At 36.3% G+C, this 19,160-nt stretch overlaps 2 protein-coding genes across 2 annotated transcripts; one reads left to right on the forward strand and one right to left on the reverse strand.

Moving 5' to 3' along the window:
• The first annotated feature begins 2,467 nt into the window (after positions 1–2,467).
• LOC106168954 (TLC domain-containing protein 2) lies at positions 2,468–7,565 on the forward strand. Its single transcript, XM_013548214.2, has 4 exons — positions 2,468–2,780; positions 2,993–3,075; positions 3,766–3,848; positions 4,782–7,565. Exons 1-4 carry the CDS (start codon positions 2,506–2,508, stop codon positions 5,247–5,249), a joined length of 909 nt encoding a protein of 302 aa, XP_013403668.1. The 5' UTR covers positions 2,468–2,505; the 3' UTR covers positions 5,250–7,565.
• Positions 7,566–7,708: 143 nt separating this feature from the next.
• LOC106168955 (TLC domain-containing protein 2) lies at positions 7,709–19,120 on the reverse strand. The gene is made up of 5 exons (XM_013548215.2): positions 18,867–19,120; positions 17,350–17,432; positions 16,649–16,731; positions 11,320–11,491; positions 7,709–10,858 (listed from the first exon to the last, which is right to left on the reverse strand). The coding sequence occupies exons 1-5, from the start codon at positions 19,118–19,120 to the stop codon at positions 10,659–10,661; spliced, it is 792 nt and encodes a 263-aa protein (XP_013403669.2). The 3' UTR covers positions 7,709–10,658.
• Between the last annotated feature and the right edge of the window lie 40 nt (positions 19,121–19,160).

A 19,160-nucleotide genomic window follows, 5' to 3' on the forward strand; every position in this document is an offset into this window, starting at 1 on the left:
GTGTGATAATGGTCTTTAGAAAGCAGGGGATTTTAATTGTTGGATAAGGAAAACGCCTTCTAAAGCTGTTTTCCTACATTTAAGTTCACCTTAAGTCACTTTTTGTCTACATATCCTGCAAAACTACTTATCTTTCCCGATTCGGACTTTCAAAACAATAATACCCCTCAAATTAGAATTCCTGATGTAGGCATATCCTTATGAAATGTACAGGGAGATCTGCCAGTTAAAACTAAATCATTTTATGAAAATAATGGTATAAAACGCCGATTTGCAAGAACGGGCCTGGGTAGCAATAATGCTTATGTACGAAAAATATCTTTACATAGGAAAATTTGATTTGTCCGGAGAGCCCCATAAAGGATATACCCTCTACCAGGGCGACTGATAGATTTTTACGGATATTCACAGATATGTCTCTAGCTAGATAGATTGTCATTTTCAGCTGAAGTCATGACTTCATGTCATGTCGAGGGTATAAAGGATATATCTTTATATAAGAAGTGGTAGCATATCAAGTATTATTTAGTATGTATACATGTTGTTTGCAAAATATGTTTGCAATATGACCGACATGACGGACACAGCCCGTTTCCTTTCAACTAATTCATCTGATTTGTAAAATCGTAAATGCTTAGTCTACGTGCATGAAATACTTAGTAAAATTGAATGGAAACAATTTAAAACGGCTCCATTTTTTATGTCAAATATCCGAAAACCTGACCCCCGACCTCAACCGCCCACACCTGGTTATGGCGCAACACTAAAATATGTGGGGGAAAAATGAAAGATTTATTTTAGAAGGAAATAAAATAATGAGGGAAAGATATATTAAAACAGTAATTTGCTGTAGGAGAAAACGCTAGTAACAAAACGTACGTTTATCGAGTGTTTGACTCTTGGATGCCCTCATTTATATTGCCCTCTACCAGGGCCACAGATTGATTTTTCACTAGAAATTCACAGATAATGACGTCATTGGCTAAATATAGTCAATCTTCTGACAGTGGCTATAATATCTGCCGCCCTGGACAGAAAACGCTTTTAAATGCCAGATACATAAAAATATATTAGCATTATTTCAGAATATTTTACTCTCCAACTGATTTACTAAACATTCTCTAAATGTTAAAATGAGAAAATTAGAATGAGAATGTATTGGTTTTATTGGTGTCTGAAACCTACTTTGAGTATTTTTCTCTGAATTATATATATGTGATTTAAAACTCCGATGTCACCGTTCAAAGACAGTCTGATAGCACCTCTCTCCATCCACGTCAGACTCGGGCGGTAAAGAGTGAGGAAATATCTATTTGCCATGAATAAAAAGTATGGTATGAAAGTAGGCCCTATAGTGGTAAAAAAATGGACGAGGATTGTTATTTTTGACGTTTAGGCCAACTCAAATGTGTTACCAAAGCATTGTCTTGTAAAGTTTAAAACATTAAAGGTAGACTTTGAAAAAGTTCCAATGTCAGATTTTTCTATGCTCACCAAGCTGTAAAGTTATGTACATGTATCTTTCCCAGTCTCTCCTTGAAGAACGATATAACCACTTTAATTAAAAGTAAGGACTGATGTCGCCATATCTTTAATTTAAAGAGTTAAATTATTTAATCAGTAATGGTATAAAACATCGAATTTAATTCATAAGTGCAGAGATGGGTCAAGCATATTAATTTCCTTTTTTCAAGGAAAATTCGATTTTGCGGGGAATCCCTTGGCAGGATACCGTAAAATAGATAATACATGTACCTGCTCTGAAAGTTCAAAATGTTTAAAATGTGTTTGTTAGTTGTCAGTTAATCTGGAAAACAACTGCGCAGAAAACAGCCGAAGAAGACATGCATTTGCAGAACATTTTTTATTTCGCTAGAGACCGAAAAACAAAAGAAAATGTAAAGGTGAATATTCATTCCGTTTCAGATGCGTCAATGGTCCGTGACGATTCGATAATCCAATGCTTTCAAGTCAGTTTCATTATAAAATGAAAACGGATCCGTCAGGCATGTAGGCCTACAGTTGTCACCGAGTTGTGATAGATCTCTCAGTCTGGCAGGGTGCGGTTAAATCACCCCACGATAAATTATTATAACTGAAATACACACAGAACTAATGTTTTGTTAAATGGCATAATGCCTTTCAAACAGTTATAAAACCAGGCACTTGCAGGGCTATTGGATACAGCCTCCACAACAGAACACCGGCTGATATTTGTATTTATGTTTATTTACCTTACCTGGTTTCTCTGTTTGTTTAGCTTAGGCGCTATTAACAATTGCCTTGAATAAATTGATATTTATATATTTCACATTAAATTCAGTGGTATTTAAGAACAAAAATGTAACTGTGTATTTTTAACTTGAAACATGTAATTTTAACATCGAATTTTTGGTTTTTTATAGTGTACGTCAAAACAGGACAGTGGCAAGCTGAATGGCAGGAATGAAGCTTGGTTTGCACTAAGCGACAGTGTCACGTGACATGAGTTAGAGACGAGCCGCCATGGGAGGCAGTGATTCAGAGATGGGCGTCGTGGAAAACGCTTCTGATCTCGTTCAAAAAGTGGCCTCAGGGGGAATTTTTACTCCACAAGAACCAATAGACATCAAAATAGGATATTACGCCGTGCTTAGCACCATTTTGTTCTTCCAGCTCTTAAATCGAGTTCTCATCTACACCGGAGTTCCAAAGAATGCTCAAGACGAGCCGTGGAAATGGAGGAATCTGTTTGTCTCATGGGTTCACGCCCTGATCTGCGCCATTTGGGTGTTGAGCTGGTATGTCCTTGTATATACGTTGTCTACTGCATGCAGTGAAGGGGGAAGTCGGTATTTCATTGAGGGTTCTTCTACTTAATGTGATATGTTCCCAAACTCTAGATGATTAATGTCGAGTACCGTAACATTAACTTGAACGAGTTATAGAGAACACGGTGCTTTCATATTTCTGACTGGCAAACTTATACATGTATATATTCATTTTGTTTCAGTTTCGTCGTCTTACCCGAGATGGTGGATGATCTGGTGGGGCATTACACCATGTATTCGTATTTGCTTGTATGTTTTTCTGTAGGTGAGTATTGATTATGGTAACGTTATTATCTGGCATTGTGGAGTCCAATATGTAATATTCTGGCATTCTTATTTACACTTTGACACATAACATATACCCCTACTCAGTGCCTTATTTTCAAAACACTTGGCAAACATTGCACTGAATACCAATATGTATATATCACACAATAATTAACCTTCACTAGGGATTGAGTTAACTGTCACTTCACAACAGCCATTATACACATATGCACAGGCAGAAATGGGATTATTTGGACAAGATCTTATAGTGCATTTATAAGGTAAAAGATCAGTTCATCAAGTGTAGAAATGCTGACCTGCCATGATGATGTTGACAAGAGAAGTGCATAAGATCTGGTGCCTTGTGAATATGAATAAAATCTTCAGCATCTGACTGTTTCTTACTTCACCATAATGATCCAAGTCCAGTAGGGCATTGGGACTAGAGGGAGTAGGGAGTTACTACTATTGAATTAAACTTTATTTATTCCAGGTATTTTAACTGAACACTTTCATTGCTCTGTGAGTAAATTCCAGTATGACAAAAGAAAAGCTGTTAATAAAAAACTGAGAAATTGAAATTTTAATAAGTGAAAGTGTTTTTTGTATTTAACATGTGTTTAAAATCTTAAACTCTGTCCCTATAAATGTGTTAATTATAGATATTATCATTATTATTATACTTCAGGTTACTTCATATATGATTTTGGAGATATCCTGGTAAATAAACACATGTTGAAGATGTGGGAGGTTCAGGCACACCATATAGCAGTGAGTACACATTAACACTGGGTTCCCATACCCAGATCAATCTAACAGGATCGATCCGCCTCAGAGAGGTTTCTCGCTAAATTGCTTTCAGCTTAAGCGGCTTAGATGTTTGGCATGCCTACTGAAGCTGCTAAATGATAGTTACCCTCTAACAGCTTCAGGTGGCATGACAGACATCTAAGCCGCTTAAGTAGAGTGCAATTTGTCAAGAATCCGTTTGGAGATAGAACAATCCACAGTTAGTACAATAGGGTCTGGGAATGGTCCCTAAGATGAATGTCAAACACACATAGCAGAACAGCGATGATATACAGAGCATATATCCTGTGCTAAGTTTGGCAGCAGAATTGACACAAATTTCAGTTTTAGAAATGCTTAATACATTGTGTCTCTGAATGGCCCTGTTACTGTATACTTCTTATACAGCCTGTGAATACCTGAAGATCTGACGCCGAGTCTTCTGACACTGTCTCCTATACCAAAGCCTGCATCATATTAATCTGTCGGCTCTCCTTCTTTCCTCTAATGATAAACTTCTGCATTCAGGCATGGCTAAAAATGTTTCAGTCACAAACCACTGATCTGTAATTAGTTAATTAATTAATTAGTTACTAGTAATTAATTGATTAATTGCAATGATTATTCAAATAGGCAATTGTAAGCATGACATTTATTCATCAAAAGTTCAGTTTTTACTTTCACTTTATGTTACTATGGTATTATATTTCAGTTGTCATTGTGCACAGAGACAGTATTATTTGAATTGTGATTTGTTATACTGATTTTAGCAGAACATTTTTATGCTGTAATATTTATATATATGATTGGCACCATTTGTAAGGCTTTCACATTGGACAAACATTTTACGTTTCTGTTCTTTTCCTGTTTGTTGACTTATTATTCTGTTATATGTTTTGTTTTATTTATTTTCAGATAAATGTAACCTTTGGTTACCATGTGCTCTACTGCACGTGTATAGGCTACAATGTGGTGGCTTTATTAGCTGAGGTGAACACAGTTTTCCTCCACACACGCAAGCTTCTACAACTGTCTAAAGTAGATTACAACCATTGGGGGTATCGCCTCAATGCAGTTGTGAACATTATCACCTTTGTAGTATGCCGGTTTGGAGGGCTCATTCGTATCTACTATGGTATGGCTACGGAGGCGGACCGCGTGACCCCATTCTACTGGTGGATGCTGGCGGCCAGTATGTTTTGCATGACTGTTATGAACCCCATTCTGCTCTGGAGGCTCTTCAAGAACGATTTCCTCAGGTCAGACTATAAGTATAAGAAGCAGAGGAATGGAAACAACAATGAAATAAGAGCCAAGCCAGAAATCAATGGAAACACAGAAGTCAAGAATGGCTACATGAAGGCCTCTGTCAAGTTAGAGTAAATCAGCAAGACTTGGATATATCAAAGGAGAGACACAGACACATTTAGTTTTATGTGAAGTTCAAGTGTGATCAGCACAAGATCTACTGCTGGGGGGAGTTATGATGGAGAATACTGTCAGGTAGCTGCATGGCAGCTTTGCCATTTCTAGAGGAAATTCCTAGAAAACGAGGGGACACTTTGGTCCACCCTTGACCTAGAAGTGGAGACCCCATTGCAGACAAAGATAATCAAGAATCTGGGTGAGGGTGAAATGGTTCAAAGGCCCCCGCTATTTTTAGACAGACAGCTGTCCTCACATCTATATGGTTGACATGTAGAAAACTGATATTTTTCAAGTTTTTTAAGTGTAACATATATTTGTATTTTGATCAGTTTATTTGAGAAAATATACAAGTCTTTAGTGGCTGAGCAGTAGTTTTTTTTTTGTACTGGAATCTCGATGACTACCAAAGTAAGTCAAGTGGAAACAGGTCATTTTATTTTCAGTGTCAATATGTAGTTTTAATAAATGACAGAGAATACAATAGAAGAAATACACTCCATCCGTTGTATATCTAGGTAGTGCAACTAGCAGATAAACATTTTCAACATCTCCATTAATGTATCAACTGAATTGTAAATATAAAGAGCTAAGCTGAAGTAAGACCTGGTTTTAGATAATTTGAGAGGTACAATAAGCTTTGAAAATATTTTAATGACCAAAATATGATTTAGAATTATTTTGAGCATATGATACATATTTACACCGGTGAAAAAAGTCCATCTCTTTTGCAGTTTTTAGATTGATCTTGTGTAAAGCATATATGGCAAATTTATAGTTTCAAAGTAAACTTAGTTTTGTTAATGATGTTATGACCATTATGTGTCTTCAAGATGTCACATTTGAAACATTTTGACATCGATTCTAAAGAATTAAAATGCTCTTTATAATCATGACAAAGATTTTGATAATTCGTGAAAGGTAAAATAAATATTTAGAATAAAGGCAAGATAACTTGATAAGTTGGATAACGAGCAAACAAGCAATCGGGGTTGGAGCACATTTTTTTCATGATGCTTGATGGGCATAGCAGCTAAAATTTGTGGTCTGTTTGTGTTTCTATTATTTTTTAATTGGGTGTATTGGTGTGTGTCAAGCATAAAAACAAAAGGTTTTTCTTTGGGGTCAATAAAAAATTTCGGTTCTTGAACCTATGCCCACTGCTTTTCTTTAAAAAAAAAAATCAGACCTGTTCCCTAAGAAATGGGGTAGGTCACACTTGTTCACCAACTTATCATTTTTGTCTAACCTAAGAGTGATTTATCAAAAGTGTAGTCAAAATCCACTACACAGAGTATTTGGAGCCTGTTATTTACCTCTATGCTTTAGAAAACCTTAGGGTGGTGTCTGTAGTAGAAATAACACCTGTCAGCCATCACTAATCATGTTGTCTAGACTCAAACAGATTAGGAATGGATGTGTAATTCAAACATTTCTGAAGGGCTCATCAAAATGAAATGAAGTGATCAAATTTCAGTTATTTTTTCAAGTTTATATGTATATATATTTGAAAAGTGAGATGTACCACAGGTCACATGTGCCTTGCAGTGTTTGGGGGGGGGGGGGGGAGGGGGTGAAGATTGTGAATGAAGTGATAATCTGTATCACACTGTTAAATGCTTGGCATAGTTTGTATTATGTAGCAACAGTAATTACACACCAAGTTACAATGGTGATGATACAATATTTAATGTTGCTGTAGCATGACTGAGGTATTACAATTGGGTCTTATAAAAAATAACAGAAAATTTCAGCATCTTTCCTGTTTGTATCAGTCATTACTGAGAGTTGGCAGTCAATGGCTGGATTAATACATACATATATTGTGGAGGCAAAAAAGTTCTGGAATGTATACTTAGACATAGCCCAATTTTACAGGGTATGTTTTTAACACTGAAGACCACACCACATGAAGTGCTGGCCTTTGGTGACAACTTCAATGTTTTTTATGCTTATAACAACTGAAGAAAACCTTTGGCATTGAGACAAATGCTGAATGGAAGTGTTATATATATTGTCTTCTAAGCTGGCAGAACCAAGCTTTCTTGTTTATCTTTATTGAAAAAAGGCTTTTACATAGCTGTGGCGATTGCCTTGGCATTCTGAAAAGGGAATGGGACGGACATGGAGCTTTGTAATTTTAAAAATAGATCAAACTTCGCGCCTGCTGCTCACTCGTGGGGCCATTGTCATGCCCAGAAAATCAAGTAACATAGCACTTAGATTTTGTAGTTTGTATATCTAATATTGTGATAATAAATTATTTGAACTAAACATGCACTGTTGTCATTATTTAAAATCCTAAGTATACATGTTAGAAAATTATCAGTTAATATTTTTGTGGAAATTCAATCGACAGTCATTTCAAAATATGTTGTAGTATAACAATGGAAAAGCACATTAAAAATGAAAATCAGTTTGAGATTAACAGGCTTTATTTTACTGGCAAACGTATAACATAAAATGCATCGAGATGAAACCTTCACAGTTACCTGCAAATGTGCAGACCTTTCAACACAGACATAACAGGAAAAGGGTTTTCACATTGGTGTTGTGAAGAACATCTCACTTGAAATGAAGGTTGATGTACTCATCCTACGTTGGTTTCAATGTAAACACACATTTGGTATCAATGAATCAAATTCTATCATTAAAATTCGACTTTCATAATGGCTTATTTTGTTTGAGTGTTTTATTATCATAATTAACATTAAAAATGACTGTACTGAGGCTCTGATGATGATTCGGTTTGTTACACCTTTGAGCACGATTTGAAGTAAATGTAAAGAAATGGATTCAAAGGCAGAGTATACACTTCAGATACAAAATGGTCCTGGGGCCGTTTTCACATGTAAAAAACTTCTGCCATATTTTGTCACAAGATAAAGCAGTGGTAGTAGTATTTACTACACCAGTTTTTACGGAAAGACATGTTGTACATGAATAGATTTATCTAGAACTTAGGTTGTGACATTTTAGTTGGAAGTTATTTTATATGTGAAATTGTCTCCAGGACATTCTGAAGTTGGAAGTTGAGGTCAGGAAAATAAAAGGAATAGGGATAGAATGTTAGAATACCATATCGAAGCTTTAGCCTACATCATTTGGTCATGTAATTATTACCTTTGGCATGGCTTATCTCTAGATACAGTCTTAAAAACTACAGGAATGACTACCTTCAGTGTGCTTACTAAACTCCTGCCAGCTAATGTGTGATATGTTCACACCAAGTGAAGAGTTCCAATCAGGTGGGATGCACAGGACACCTGTATCATAGTTACAAGACACTGGCTGAGATGAAAATGTAGCACCTTAGAAATGCCCAAATGCCTTGTCTACATTTTAACACGGACAAAAAATCTATTTATTTCCTCATAATATCAAATCAACAAAGATGCTATAAAATTGGGGTGGATAACTGACGTAAGTCCTAGGTACCATTCCCACAGATATTTGGATCGATCTATCTCCCTGGGGAGTATCACTATATAGCTATCAACTTAACCGGCTTAAATGTGTGTCACGCCAAGTAAATCTGTTAGGGAGTTATTATCTTTACCCTACAGTACCTGATTTGGTAGGCGTGACAGACATTTAAGCCAGTGAAGTTTATAGCAATTTAGTGAGACTCCCCAGGGAGATAGACTGATCCAGATGGATCAATCTAGGCATGGGCATCCTAGTAAATGGAGAGTATGATGCCCAGATACTGAAGACACCACACTGAAATGAAATGCTGGATGTAACAGAACCACTCCGTGATCTCATGCCAGGTTTGAGCAGGATGGATCTGTTCTCCAGCCTCCTTCAGCCATTAAGACCCTGTTCCCATAACTTGATCAATCTAGTGGGATCGGACCATCTCCAAGGAGATTTTCACTAGATTGCTTTCAGCTTAAGCTGCTCTGATGTCTGGCACACCTTCTGAAGCTGCAAGGAAAAAATTATCTATTGCTTAGCAGCTTCAATTGACGTGCAAGACATGTAAGTCACTTAGCTGAAAACAGTTTAGCGAAAATGGACCAATCTCGCTAGATGGATCTAGGTATGGGAATGGGGTGTAAGACATTTTACCAGTGAATCTCTTATAAACACATATATAACTAAGAGGTAAGAGGGACACGTGTGCCACCACATAACCTCTCCTGCTCTGTAGGCTGGTGGTACAATGACATACATACAGCAGTGCTTGAACAATAACATTGTGACCACTTTCAGAGTTGGCATTTAAAAAGAAAATTATGTTCATTTTGTTTGTCTCCAATATCTTCCATGATATTCTTGTGGTGAATTTCTTCACCTGATATTTGTGATATTTAAAAATATGGTGACATGTTTTCACATTAACAATTACTTTTCTCTGCTTACCATTTATTATCTTAGGATAACTATTGACTAAAGCATGTAGAATACTCCATGGTAGGCTTATCTAGTAAAAGTAAATAAATACAAAAGAATTCTATTTACAAAAAGGGAGTGCAAACTACACTATAAATACATTTTAAAAACACTTAAAATGAGTGGACATGTCCATAACAACAAAATGACATTACATACAATTTTCAATACAAAAATAAACTTGCAATAAATTCCAATATTCCACAAATAACATATTAATGCACCATTATTTACCTAGCATCAATTTCCCCTCTTCGCCACCTGATTCCTTTTTTTTTTTTTTTGTGAACTCATATTTTTGTATGTTTTAGATACATGTACATTAAATACTCAACCTTGTATTTCAGACTGCAAGTTCATATCTTTCCTGTAGTTACTAAGATATACAATGTTATGATAAGTGTTACCTTGATAATATTAACTACACTATGCTTGCAGCGCCATCTATCTCAGTGTAGACAGAACACCACCCTGGATACGTCCTGCTGATCTCTTGGCATATTTGGTAGCAATTTCATTCTACTACAGCTCATTTGGAGAATCCTGTCTTATATATGTTATAATGATCTAATTTGCTAGACAGCAGATTCCCTGGATATCCAGGTGTTGTCTTATTGTTGAAGGCACATTATGAGCAATAGACAATTATACAGAAAAATTTTATATCTTCCTAGAAATTTCAACACATTCCTTATCTGCTATGATTCACTATTTTCAAAACCCGTATTTACGTTCTAAGTATCTCAAAATATTTGGGTTGATTAATTTTCTCAACAAGAAAGAGCAAAATGCATTACAATTCTTTCTGTTGAGCATTTTCACTTTACAAAACCTAGTTGTGAATAAAAGATACTCTGGCAATCCAAGTACTAGTAAAAACAACCTTTAATAAAAGTATAAGGATAATAACAGTATGAGCACCCTATCTCCCCAGTACCATCTTGATGTCTTGAACTAGACCAGTCCTGGTCAGTCTGTTTTCTTGAGTTTTCCTTTCCTGAAGAAGTCACTGTAGAGGATTCTGCAGAAGAGCACTATGTTCATGACGGTCATGATGGCCATTCCCACACTTCCCAAGGTAAACATCAGGAAAGGTACCTTATCTCTGTTATAAACCAACCAGCGCGTCATCCAAGCCATTGTGGATATTCTGAACATTATAAAAGTACCTGGAGAACAGAAAGAGAACAACTGAGAATATAACAACACAATCCAATGGAAAATGCTTTATTAGTTTTAAATTTTGTCTCAATAATATTTAAATGAAAAATTGATCTGGCACGGAAAAGCATTAAACTACGCAATTATGAAGACTATAGCCACTGTGAAATAAAATAAAACATGCTGTCGAATACGTTCAATGATAAAACAAAGTGTGTAAATCTGAAACTTCAATTAAGCTATAGTAAAATTACACAAGGCAAAATTTGAAATATGGAAACAAAATGTAAATATAATCTTTAGCAAGTAGCTGAGCCCAACTGTACCTTGCTACAAGATGCGTATTTTTCTTATATGTCGCTAGCAACCCAGGGAAATGTTCAACTCTTTCACAGTTCAGCGCTTTCCTTGGTGAAAAATCTCACTCAGTCAAGAGGATGCTGACTATGAAATGTCTCCCATCACTTACCTATGTTGATCAGACTGGTTAGGCGATAGATACTGCTTGTTTTGGGGACTTTGCAGATTAGCAGCAACTGCCTTATATGTAGAAATATACTGTTTAATTCTACAATCAAAGCTACCACGGCATAGCCCATGTAACGGTGATAGACCACTGCTACACCAAAGCAAATAATACCCTAAAATAAAATAAAACACAAAATAAAACAGTATGAAAACAAACTTCATGCAACATAGCTCAGCACAATAAATCAACTAAATAAAAGTGCTTTGAAAGACAATCAGAGAGGCACAGACCACCTCCTGAGTTTTGTACCACCAACTACAACTGAGTTTACGGGGCACAATCACCAAAATATTTATTTCATTGTCTTACATACCAAATTCTTATATACATATAAAGAAAAACTACTGATATAAAATTTTTGCAGATGATAATACATCAACATGAAACTGTAGGTTAACACTTCCTGACTGAATTGGCTGACAACACTTTTGTAATTATGGTAATCTGTCCTTTTTTACAGTTCAAGCCTTATATATGGATTAGGCATTTATAAACACTACCCGCAGATCTTTTAGCACCAACACCAATCACCACCACTACCAGAGCGGATGAATGTTAGTGCTAGGTATCGTTTGTAATTGTACAGTATGTTGGTTAATTTGTGGGTTTTGTGGTTATAGGGGCATTTGTGCTAAAAGACCTGTGGGTAGTGTTAGTAAACACCTAATCCTTTATAAGACCAGCAGTTGTTTAACTTATAAACCATTTCATGGTTAATAACCCCTTCTTATGAACATCACATAGCCTAGATCAAAGTATTCATAGTACCAAGTGAAGATATATTACAGCTATAAAATCTGTGGAAATGTAGAAAACACAACTGGCTACTAGTACAGTGTTTTATCATTATTTGTTATTGGTTAGGGATCATGACCAGTGCTGCACTTACTGGCAATTGAGGACTAGTAGTAAGAGCAACTTGGGCTTAGCCAAATATCTGTTTTCATTTGAGAGTAGGCATATTATATTACATCATTGGCTAAAAGCATATTTAGAATTACATTATTTTCTATTGGACATTTTTATCTAGTCAAGTAGATTACAATGAAAAAAGTACAGTATATCAATCATGCTTTTCTCTCCACCCCATGTAGACAACACTGCTGAAAGTGAAACTTGAAAGTATAACAAACAACTTGTAGGAAGTGAAAGAAAGTCAATATTTGCTAATTAAACTTGGCAATATCAAAAGTTTCCAACAGTTTCCTGCATGATGGCTACAGTCACTTCCGGGCCAGTTTCAGATTGCCATTGTAGTAAACATTACTGGAGACTAAATGTTTGTTTTACAGGTCCTCTGTAGAAGTTACAGGAAATAAAGAGCCAATATATAGAACTAGTATTTTGTAATCAAATACATCACTGCCATGGTAATATAGTACAATATACATAAGGAAAATGGACATGATACATGTTAAGATATACAAAAGATTGCTATAAATTACTATAAGTAACTGGCTCGCGCTGCCAGTAATTACGCGGCGGGATATTCAGGGCACAGACCGTGATCATAAGATAGCGCGAATAGAAAATAGATTTTTAGAAAATAGACATTCCATGTGAACGAAGCCTAAGATGTGATACCTCCTCTTACTAGAGTCAACAACGACCCTTACAACAGTGGTCTATATAATCCAAGGCTGACTTCAAACATTACTGTACACTGAACACACTCACTAATATAACACAGCATTGATAATAGTCAGAAGATTAAATTGTGTTAAATTTTGTTTTATTTGCTTAAGACTTGGTTATCTTGCTGACAAATGCACACACACCGATGCTAGTAGGGTCCTCAGACTACAGCAGGTCTTACTGACATATATATAAGGCCCCATTCAGAATGGATGATCTGAGTACTTACTGACCTGCTGACTAAATATGGCCAACCCAGTTCAAAAGCGATGCCGCCGATTCCTGATGGTCTCCCCCTCCACACGCACTGTGATATTTAATCTCTTTAAATGCACATGTGGAGGCGAGGCGACCATCAGAAATCAGCAGGATGGCTTTTGAACTGTGGTCGGCCATATTTAGTCGGGGATCAGTAAGTACTAGGATTATCCATTCTGAATGGGACCTACGATAAGATGTTGGTTCTTTAGAAGGCATCCATATCTACCCGCATATCTCGCATACCTCAGGTGATACCACAAGATGCCAATTTTGTCACGACACCATTATCTAAATAGCTACACCAAAGTTTCTGCCCCACTCTTAGACAAATAACAGAAGGATAAACAGAAATGTTCATAAATAATAACTCAAAATTCAATTCCCAAAACTAAAAGGGTTTTTTCCCCCCAAAATTTAAGTCTCATACCATGTGATCAGTTTCTAATCCATTTTACATATCAGGTTTACAAGCCAGCACCCATGGTCCCCCCCCCCCCCCCCCCCCCCACACACACACACACACACACACACACACACACACAACACCCCAAATTATTTGAAAGTAAAGTCAAGTTAGCATGAACTGGGCCATATGTGCCACAATGTGAATTGAAACCTTCTGCAAGTCAAATCAGGACTACTGGTGATACATACAAAACAAAGTGCTAAGTGGTAGAATCACATCTCTGGTATCAGTATTAGAATCATTACATCTTTGCTATCAGAGTGTTAGAATCATTACTTCTTCATTATCAGAGATCAATATATTTTTCTATGATTCACATTTATATGTGACAGGCTTGATCTGAATGTGTCTTTGCATTGTTAACAGCTCAGTGAACATGTTAACTGGCCAAGTGATTTACAGGTGAGCTGGTAGTTTGTTTATATGGCATGTTTGTATGGCAAGTGAAATTTAATAGTTGATGTTATACATGTCTAGGTATATTTTAAACTTAAGGTCTGGCAAAGGAAATTAAGCTGTATTAATTTTTTTTTCTTGTGGTTTATAAACACACACACACACACACACACACACACACACACACACACACACACACACAATAAAAAAAAAATCTGATGATGATACTTTTTAAGATAATTGCATAAATGTTTAAAGGAAAAGCACATGGACTGATTGGGATCCAATCTGTGACATATATTTGCTGAACAACAGCAACATGTTTATATTTTATAACAGGATCAACTGAAGGTTGGCAAAAATTCATAGACGTTGATAAAGAAAAAAACTTTGATGTTGTGATCTGTTCTTACTTATTTACCTATAATGCTGATGCTTTACTTTCATTTACACCACAAAAATACCCAATGTAGAAATGTACACAGTTTTGACATTTAGTAAAGTCTGACTAATTAAAAAAAATTTTCTCAATATCAAAATTTTTTCCAACTGTTTGATAAATGAGCTGACAAGCTTGAATGGACCAGATTTCGCTATTTTTCATCTAGCTGATAATTAATCAGTATGGAACTGTGGGCGGGGAGGAGTAAGGAGCTGTTTTTCCCATCAGTTATCTTCAGGATCTAACTGCTACTTGGCTTGCATGCTTGGAGGCAAATAAATCAGAAATATCATCTTCACAGCTGAGGACTTTTCTACTCCAGCATCCTGCTGTGAGAGCACCTTGCTGTATTCCACAGCTAACCTTAGTCACTTTTCTGTTTCATTTTTCTTTTTAAATTTCTTTAAGTTGTTTTAACGAGTCAGTAAATCAGTTATTTAAAGCTCATTTATCCCTAATGGTGTCCTGAGAATCCATCAAAGTGGCTGTGAGTGTGAAGATCAGGCTATAGGATCAGGCTACCATACAGTCATATCAGGATGTTAGTCATCCATTCACTCAGACATGACAGCCTGGACTGTGGGGAGTCTCACATAATGAATAGAGTACACAGACTTAATATCAAAAATATTCTTTCACACATCTGTAATATCATGTAACTAGTCTCATAATTCAAGTGTTAGCAATATTCTGTTCCCAGGGTTAAATCTGAACGTATATACTAGTAGTGGAGGGTGACTAATAGCTGAACAACACTCAGCCAACAATCAATTCTGCATCAGACCAGATTTTTCCATTTTATCCAACCAGACTCACTAATGAAGGCTTCCAAAGTAGCAACTTATGTAATCAGAGCTACCTGAACTAGTAACCAAAAATCCATTCTATATATATGACATAGCTTATAGGTATGTCTAGAATGCAATCTGACAGTTGAAGACAGCATCACCAGTAGAAGCACTTGATGAGCATAACAGGAGCTTGATTTTTGGATTCTGCAGCATTTCTACCCAGATATTATGCAGAAGCCTTCTCTTCCACTGTAATAATTCATGAACACACAGCAAACATGGGTTGGAGTACATGTCAGGCATACCAATATATCTGCATAGGAAAGTAAACAGTTAGGGTGGGACTGCCTGATTATGCTGACCTCTACAATGGGGCTACATGGAATAAAACTCCTACAATAACAGCAAATGTTTTTTCCTCCCTGCCAGCATGGATACAGCTTTTGTGACCTAGTTCTTTTATTTTAAATGCACAACACAGCAACAATCAGCAGACAGTGACTCAAGCTGCCCTAGGAACTGGAGTAATATTTACTTGGGTTTATTGCCCACACATACTAGTATATATATATATCAGCCCCCTCACATACACATACACTACTAATCCAATATCAAGTGATAAGGGTAGTACTATTATTCCAAACTGACCCCAGCAAACAGGCCCAAAGACAGTGGTTTTCTACTTGGGTGAGTTCAATCTGATCCTTACTGCCCCCAGGGTGGCCATGTTTGGCATTGACAAGATATTTTTCTGGCAGTGTTGTTATATACACAAATTTTCACCAGCCATCAATACTTACAAACCACAAGAGTTTTTGGACAGGTTCCTCCCGCCCCCTCCCCCTCATCTGGTCAAGTTTCCTCTCAATACTGACACAGCCTTCACTTGGTGGGAAGGTGTTCCTTCTTTTTTAACTACTGAAGGTTTCCATCCCAAAAAAGTATCAGATTTAATGTCTTGAGTCATAGAACAGGGATTTCATGTAAAACTTCTACTTCTTTTGCACCTCTTTATACTGGCTGTATTTACTGAATGTTACAGTGACTTCAATATATCATATCAAAGCTACACACTGAACTGTCATAAATCCTACAAAGCTTACATAATGATATGGAACTGTGCTGAGTAGTGACTGTGATATCTAAACATTACAAGGAGAAATAATGAAAATATAAGCAATAGTTATCTCATCAGTTTGGTATTTAAAATGGTTTTACTAGCTGTCCTCAGAGCAAGGAAAAAGATTGAAAATGGAGGGGGACAAGCAAAATACCTACCACTGCATGGTGCAGCATTAACTCATAGTTCTGACGGTTCCTATATGACCAGGCCATGTCTATTATATCATGGACAAAATACCCTGAAAAACAGAACACGACCGAATAAGCATCCTCAATAGTTTTACAGTTTTATTTTCCAAGCACTTGTTTCAGCTTTAATAAAACAGGATTTGAGCACTTGTTCTAGCATTAATAAAACAGGATTTGAGCATTTGTTCCAGCATTAATAAAACTGGATTTAAGAGTTTTGCTCAAATAACTTTAACCTTATCAGTTTATTTAAGCATCAATGAAGATTTGTATACGACATAACCTTTGAACAAAGATCAATTTTATTGACTGGAAAGAGGTTCAACACGTGCCAAACTTATACAACAAATAACACGTGCACGAGAACAATAGATCACCTATATTGGAAGTGTTACAAGCTTTAACTGATAACAATATTTGAGCAAATTCAGCAAAGGTCAGAAGTTGCATAGGTCATGCATATAAAAACAATTATAGTGCAATTATGATCCTACAAAAACACAACTTGTGTATCAGTTCCAGGTGCTGGTCTACTTTTTTTTTTACAAACTTTACCCAAGATGAGATGAGAGTTCAAGTACACAGAAAAGGAAATTTCCACAGGAATATACATTTACATATATACAGGACATCTCTCTATTTTCAAAATATTTTTTAATCAAACTCACCTACTGAAGTTGACACCAATGTCAGTGCTATAACAGAATATGTAGAAATAAGGTCCTCGGCTAACTTTGGCTGTAGGTAAAAACTGGAAAAGAACAATGTTAAAGACTACTAAGTTCCTGAAGACAAACAATAGCTGAGAGTGGTTTCCATTTAACACAAATAACTGTCAATTCTTAAATTTTTCCTCTATTGCAAACGGTTTCAAGAATGTCAAGGTTCATTATAAGTTTTCTAATTAATAACAACATTGCACATTAAGCGTTAGCACGAAAATTCATGCCTTAGCATTCCTATTGACGATTCTGATATGAACTGTCTGTGCTAATTAAGTGTGTGTGTGTGTGTGTGTGTTGGTGTGCATGCATGCAAATAAGTGTATGTGTGCATGTATCTGTGCATGTATGTGTCTGTAGGCCTGATAGCTGTCATCAAATTGCAATCTTCCTCAACATCTAACATAAACTAGATGTCACTGTTAATTCATTTGCAGAGGAATCAGGTTGTGTCATCTTCATAAAAAGGGTCGTTAAAGCTTCTGAGAACAAAGCTGCAGGCAGAAAGCAAGGTTTTGAAATTTGTTAAGAAAATGTAGAATTTATGACTTCATATTCTTCATGGTTTAAGGTGGCAAAAAGTACAACAGGAAAATTATCACCAATTTTTGGTATAAAAAATTTGCATTTGTTCAAAAAGATGCCCCTTTCAGGACCCCCATTTTACAAATATTAACACTGAAGGCTGGTTTAAACATAAAAGATAAAATTCTTTTTTGACCCAACAAACACCAACATAAGTTTATGAAAAGAAATAAACTTTTGGTCTTAAACATCCCTTTTTTGCTATTTGTTTAAAAGTTCCAAAGTCTTCATAATAATAATAACCCAGTATACTGATTTCTGGAAGGTCACTGTGCACAACATATCCAGTCTTGAAGGTTAAGACCCATTGTTGACTTAACTTCTTTTGTGAAACAAGAAAAGGCTGGTGCGAGTTACATAATAACTGGTAGAAATCAAACAACTGTGGTATTTATACTGCTGTAGAGGACTTTCAATGTCTTATGAGGCTCAGAACAATGCAGAATGATAATACAGGTGATATACTGATCCTGCATTCATCTTTTATCTTTACAGTTAACAGTTTAAAATCCATATTCCCACATTTTTCAGATATGATTGTACATCTTTAAGACCGCCCCTTAAAGAATTCACCTTCCCTGACCCGCCTCCCTTTATCATAAGAAAACTTTTAATCAGTTTTAATGTTAATGTTGAAAAAACAGGGACTTGATTACTTATCCTACACTTTTGCTGGAACCAATGAAGACACAATGTGCGACTTAAACAAAACAACGCAAAAAGACTTAAAGGGGTACATCATATTTGGACTCAAAGCGCGAGGTGAGGGGAGGAGGACTACAGACCGACTTGTCTTACTGTTAGTTTTACTCAGGTTCGCACAGATCAGCGACTATGTTATAAAAATAATAAAAAGTTTCATATTACAACCAACTTACCATAACAAGGACCAGGGCCCAGTAAGAGCTGAATGTAATAGTGATATTGTGATGTTTTTGAATCTCCATCGGCGGAATTCAGTGTCTTGCGCAGATTTTGGAATTCCGATTAGATCAACAACCTTGCTGGCAGCCTGGAAGCAGAGAGCTGATGTTAGTACCACTAGTGGTCCATATTCCAACGGTATATCCGTAGATTTAGTCCCGGTATCCATACTGGAGTAACTGTGAGCCGAGGTTGTTAAGTTCGCCATCCCTGGCAAGCACACAGCATTATCAAAAGGCAGCTATGTA

The sequence above is a fragment of the Lingula anatina genome, chromosome 1 (assembly GCF_051362555.1).
Source record: "Lingula anatina isolate TDL-2025a chromosome 1, LinAna3.0, whole genome shotgun sequence".
In the NCBI taxonomy this organism is placed as follows: Eukaryota; Metazoa; Brachiopoda; class Lingulata; order Lingulida; family Lingulidae; genus Lingula; species Lingula anatina.

Coding starts and splice junctions, on each gene's coding strand:
- LOC106168954 (XM_013548214.2), top strand. CDS start 2,506: ATGGGAGGCAGTGATTCAGAGATGGGCGTCGTGGAAAACGCTTCTGAT. Junction 2,781..2,992: donor GCCATTTGGGTGTTGAGCTG/GTATGTCCTTGT, acceptor ATTTTGTTTCAG/TTTCGTCGTCTTACCCGAGA. Junction 3,076..3,765: donor GCTTGTATGTTTTTCTGTAG/GTGAGTATTGAT, acceptor ATTATACTTCAG/GTTACTTCATATATGATTTT.
- LOC106168955 (XM_013548215.2), bottom strand. CDS start 19,120: ATGGCGAACTTAACAACCTCGGCTCACAGTTACTCCAGTATGGATACC. Junction 17,433..18,866: donor GGGCCCTGGTCCTTGTTATG/GTAAGTTGGTTG, acceptor GTTCTTTTCCAG/TTTTTACCTACAGCCAAAGT. Junction 16,732..17,349: donor ATTGGTGTCAACTTCAGTAG/GTGAGTTTGATT, acceptor TCTGTTTTTCAG/GGTATTTTGTCCATGATATA.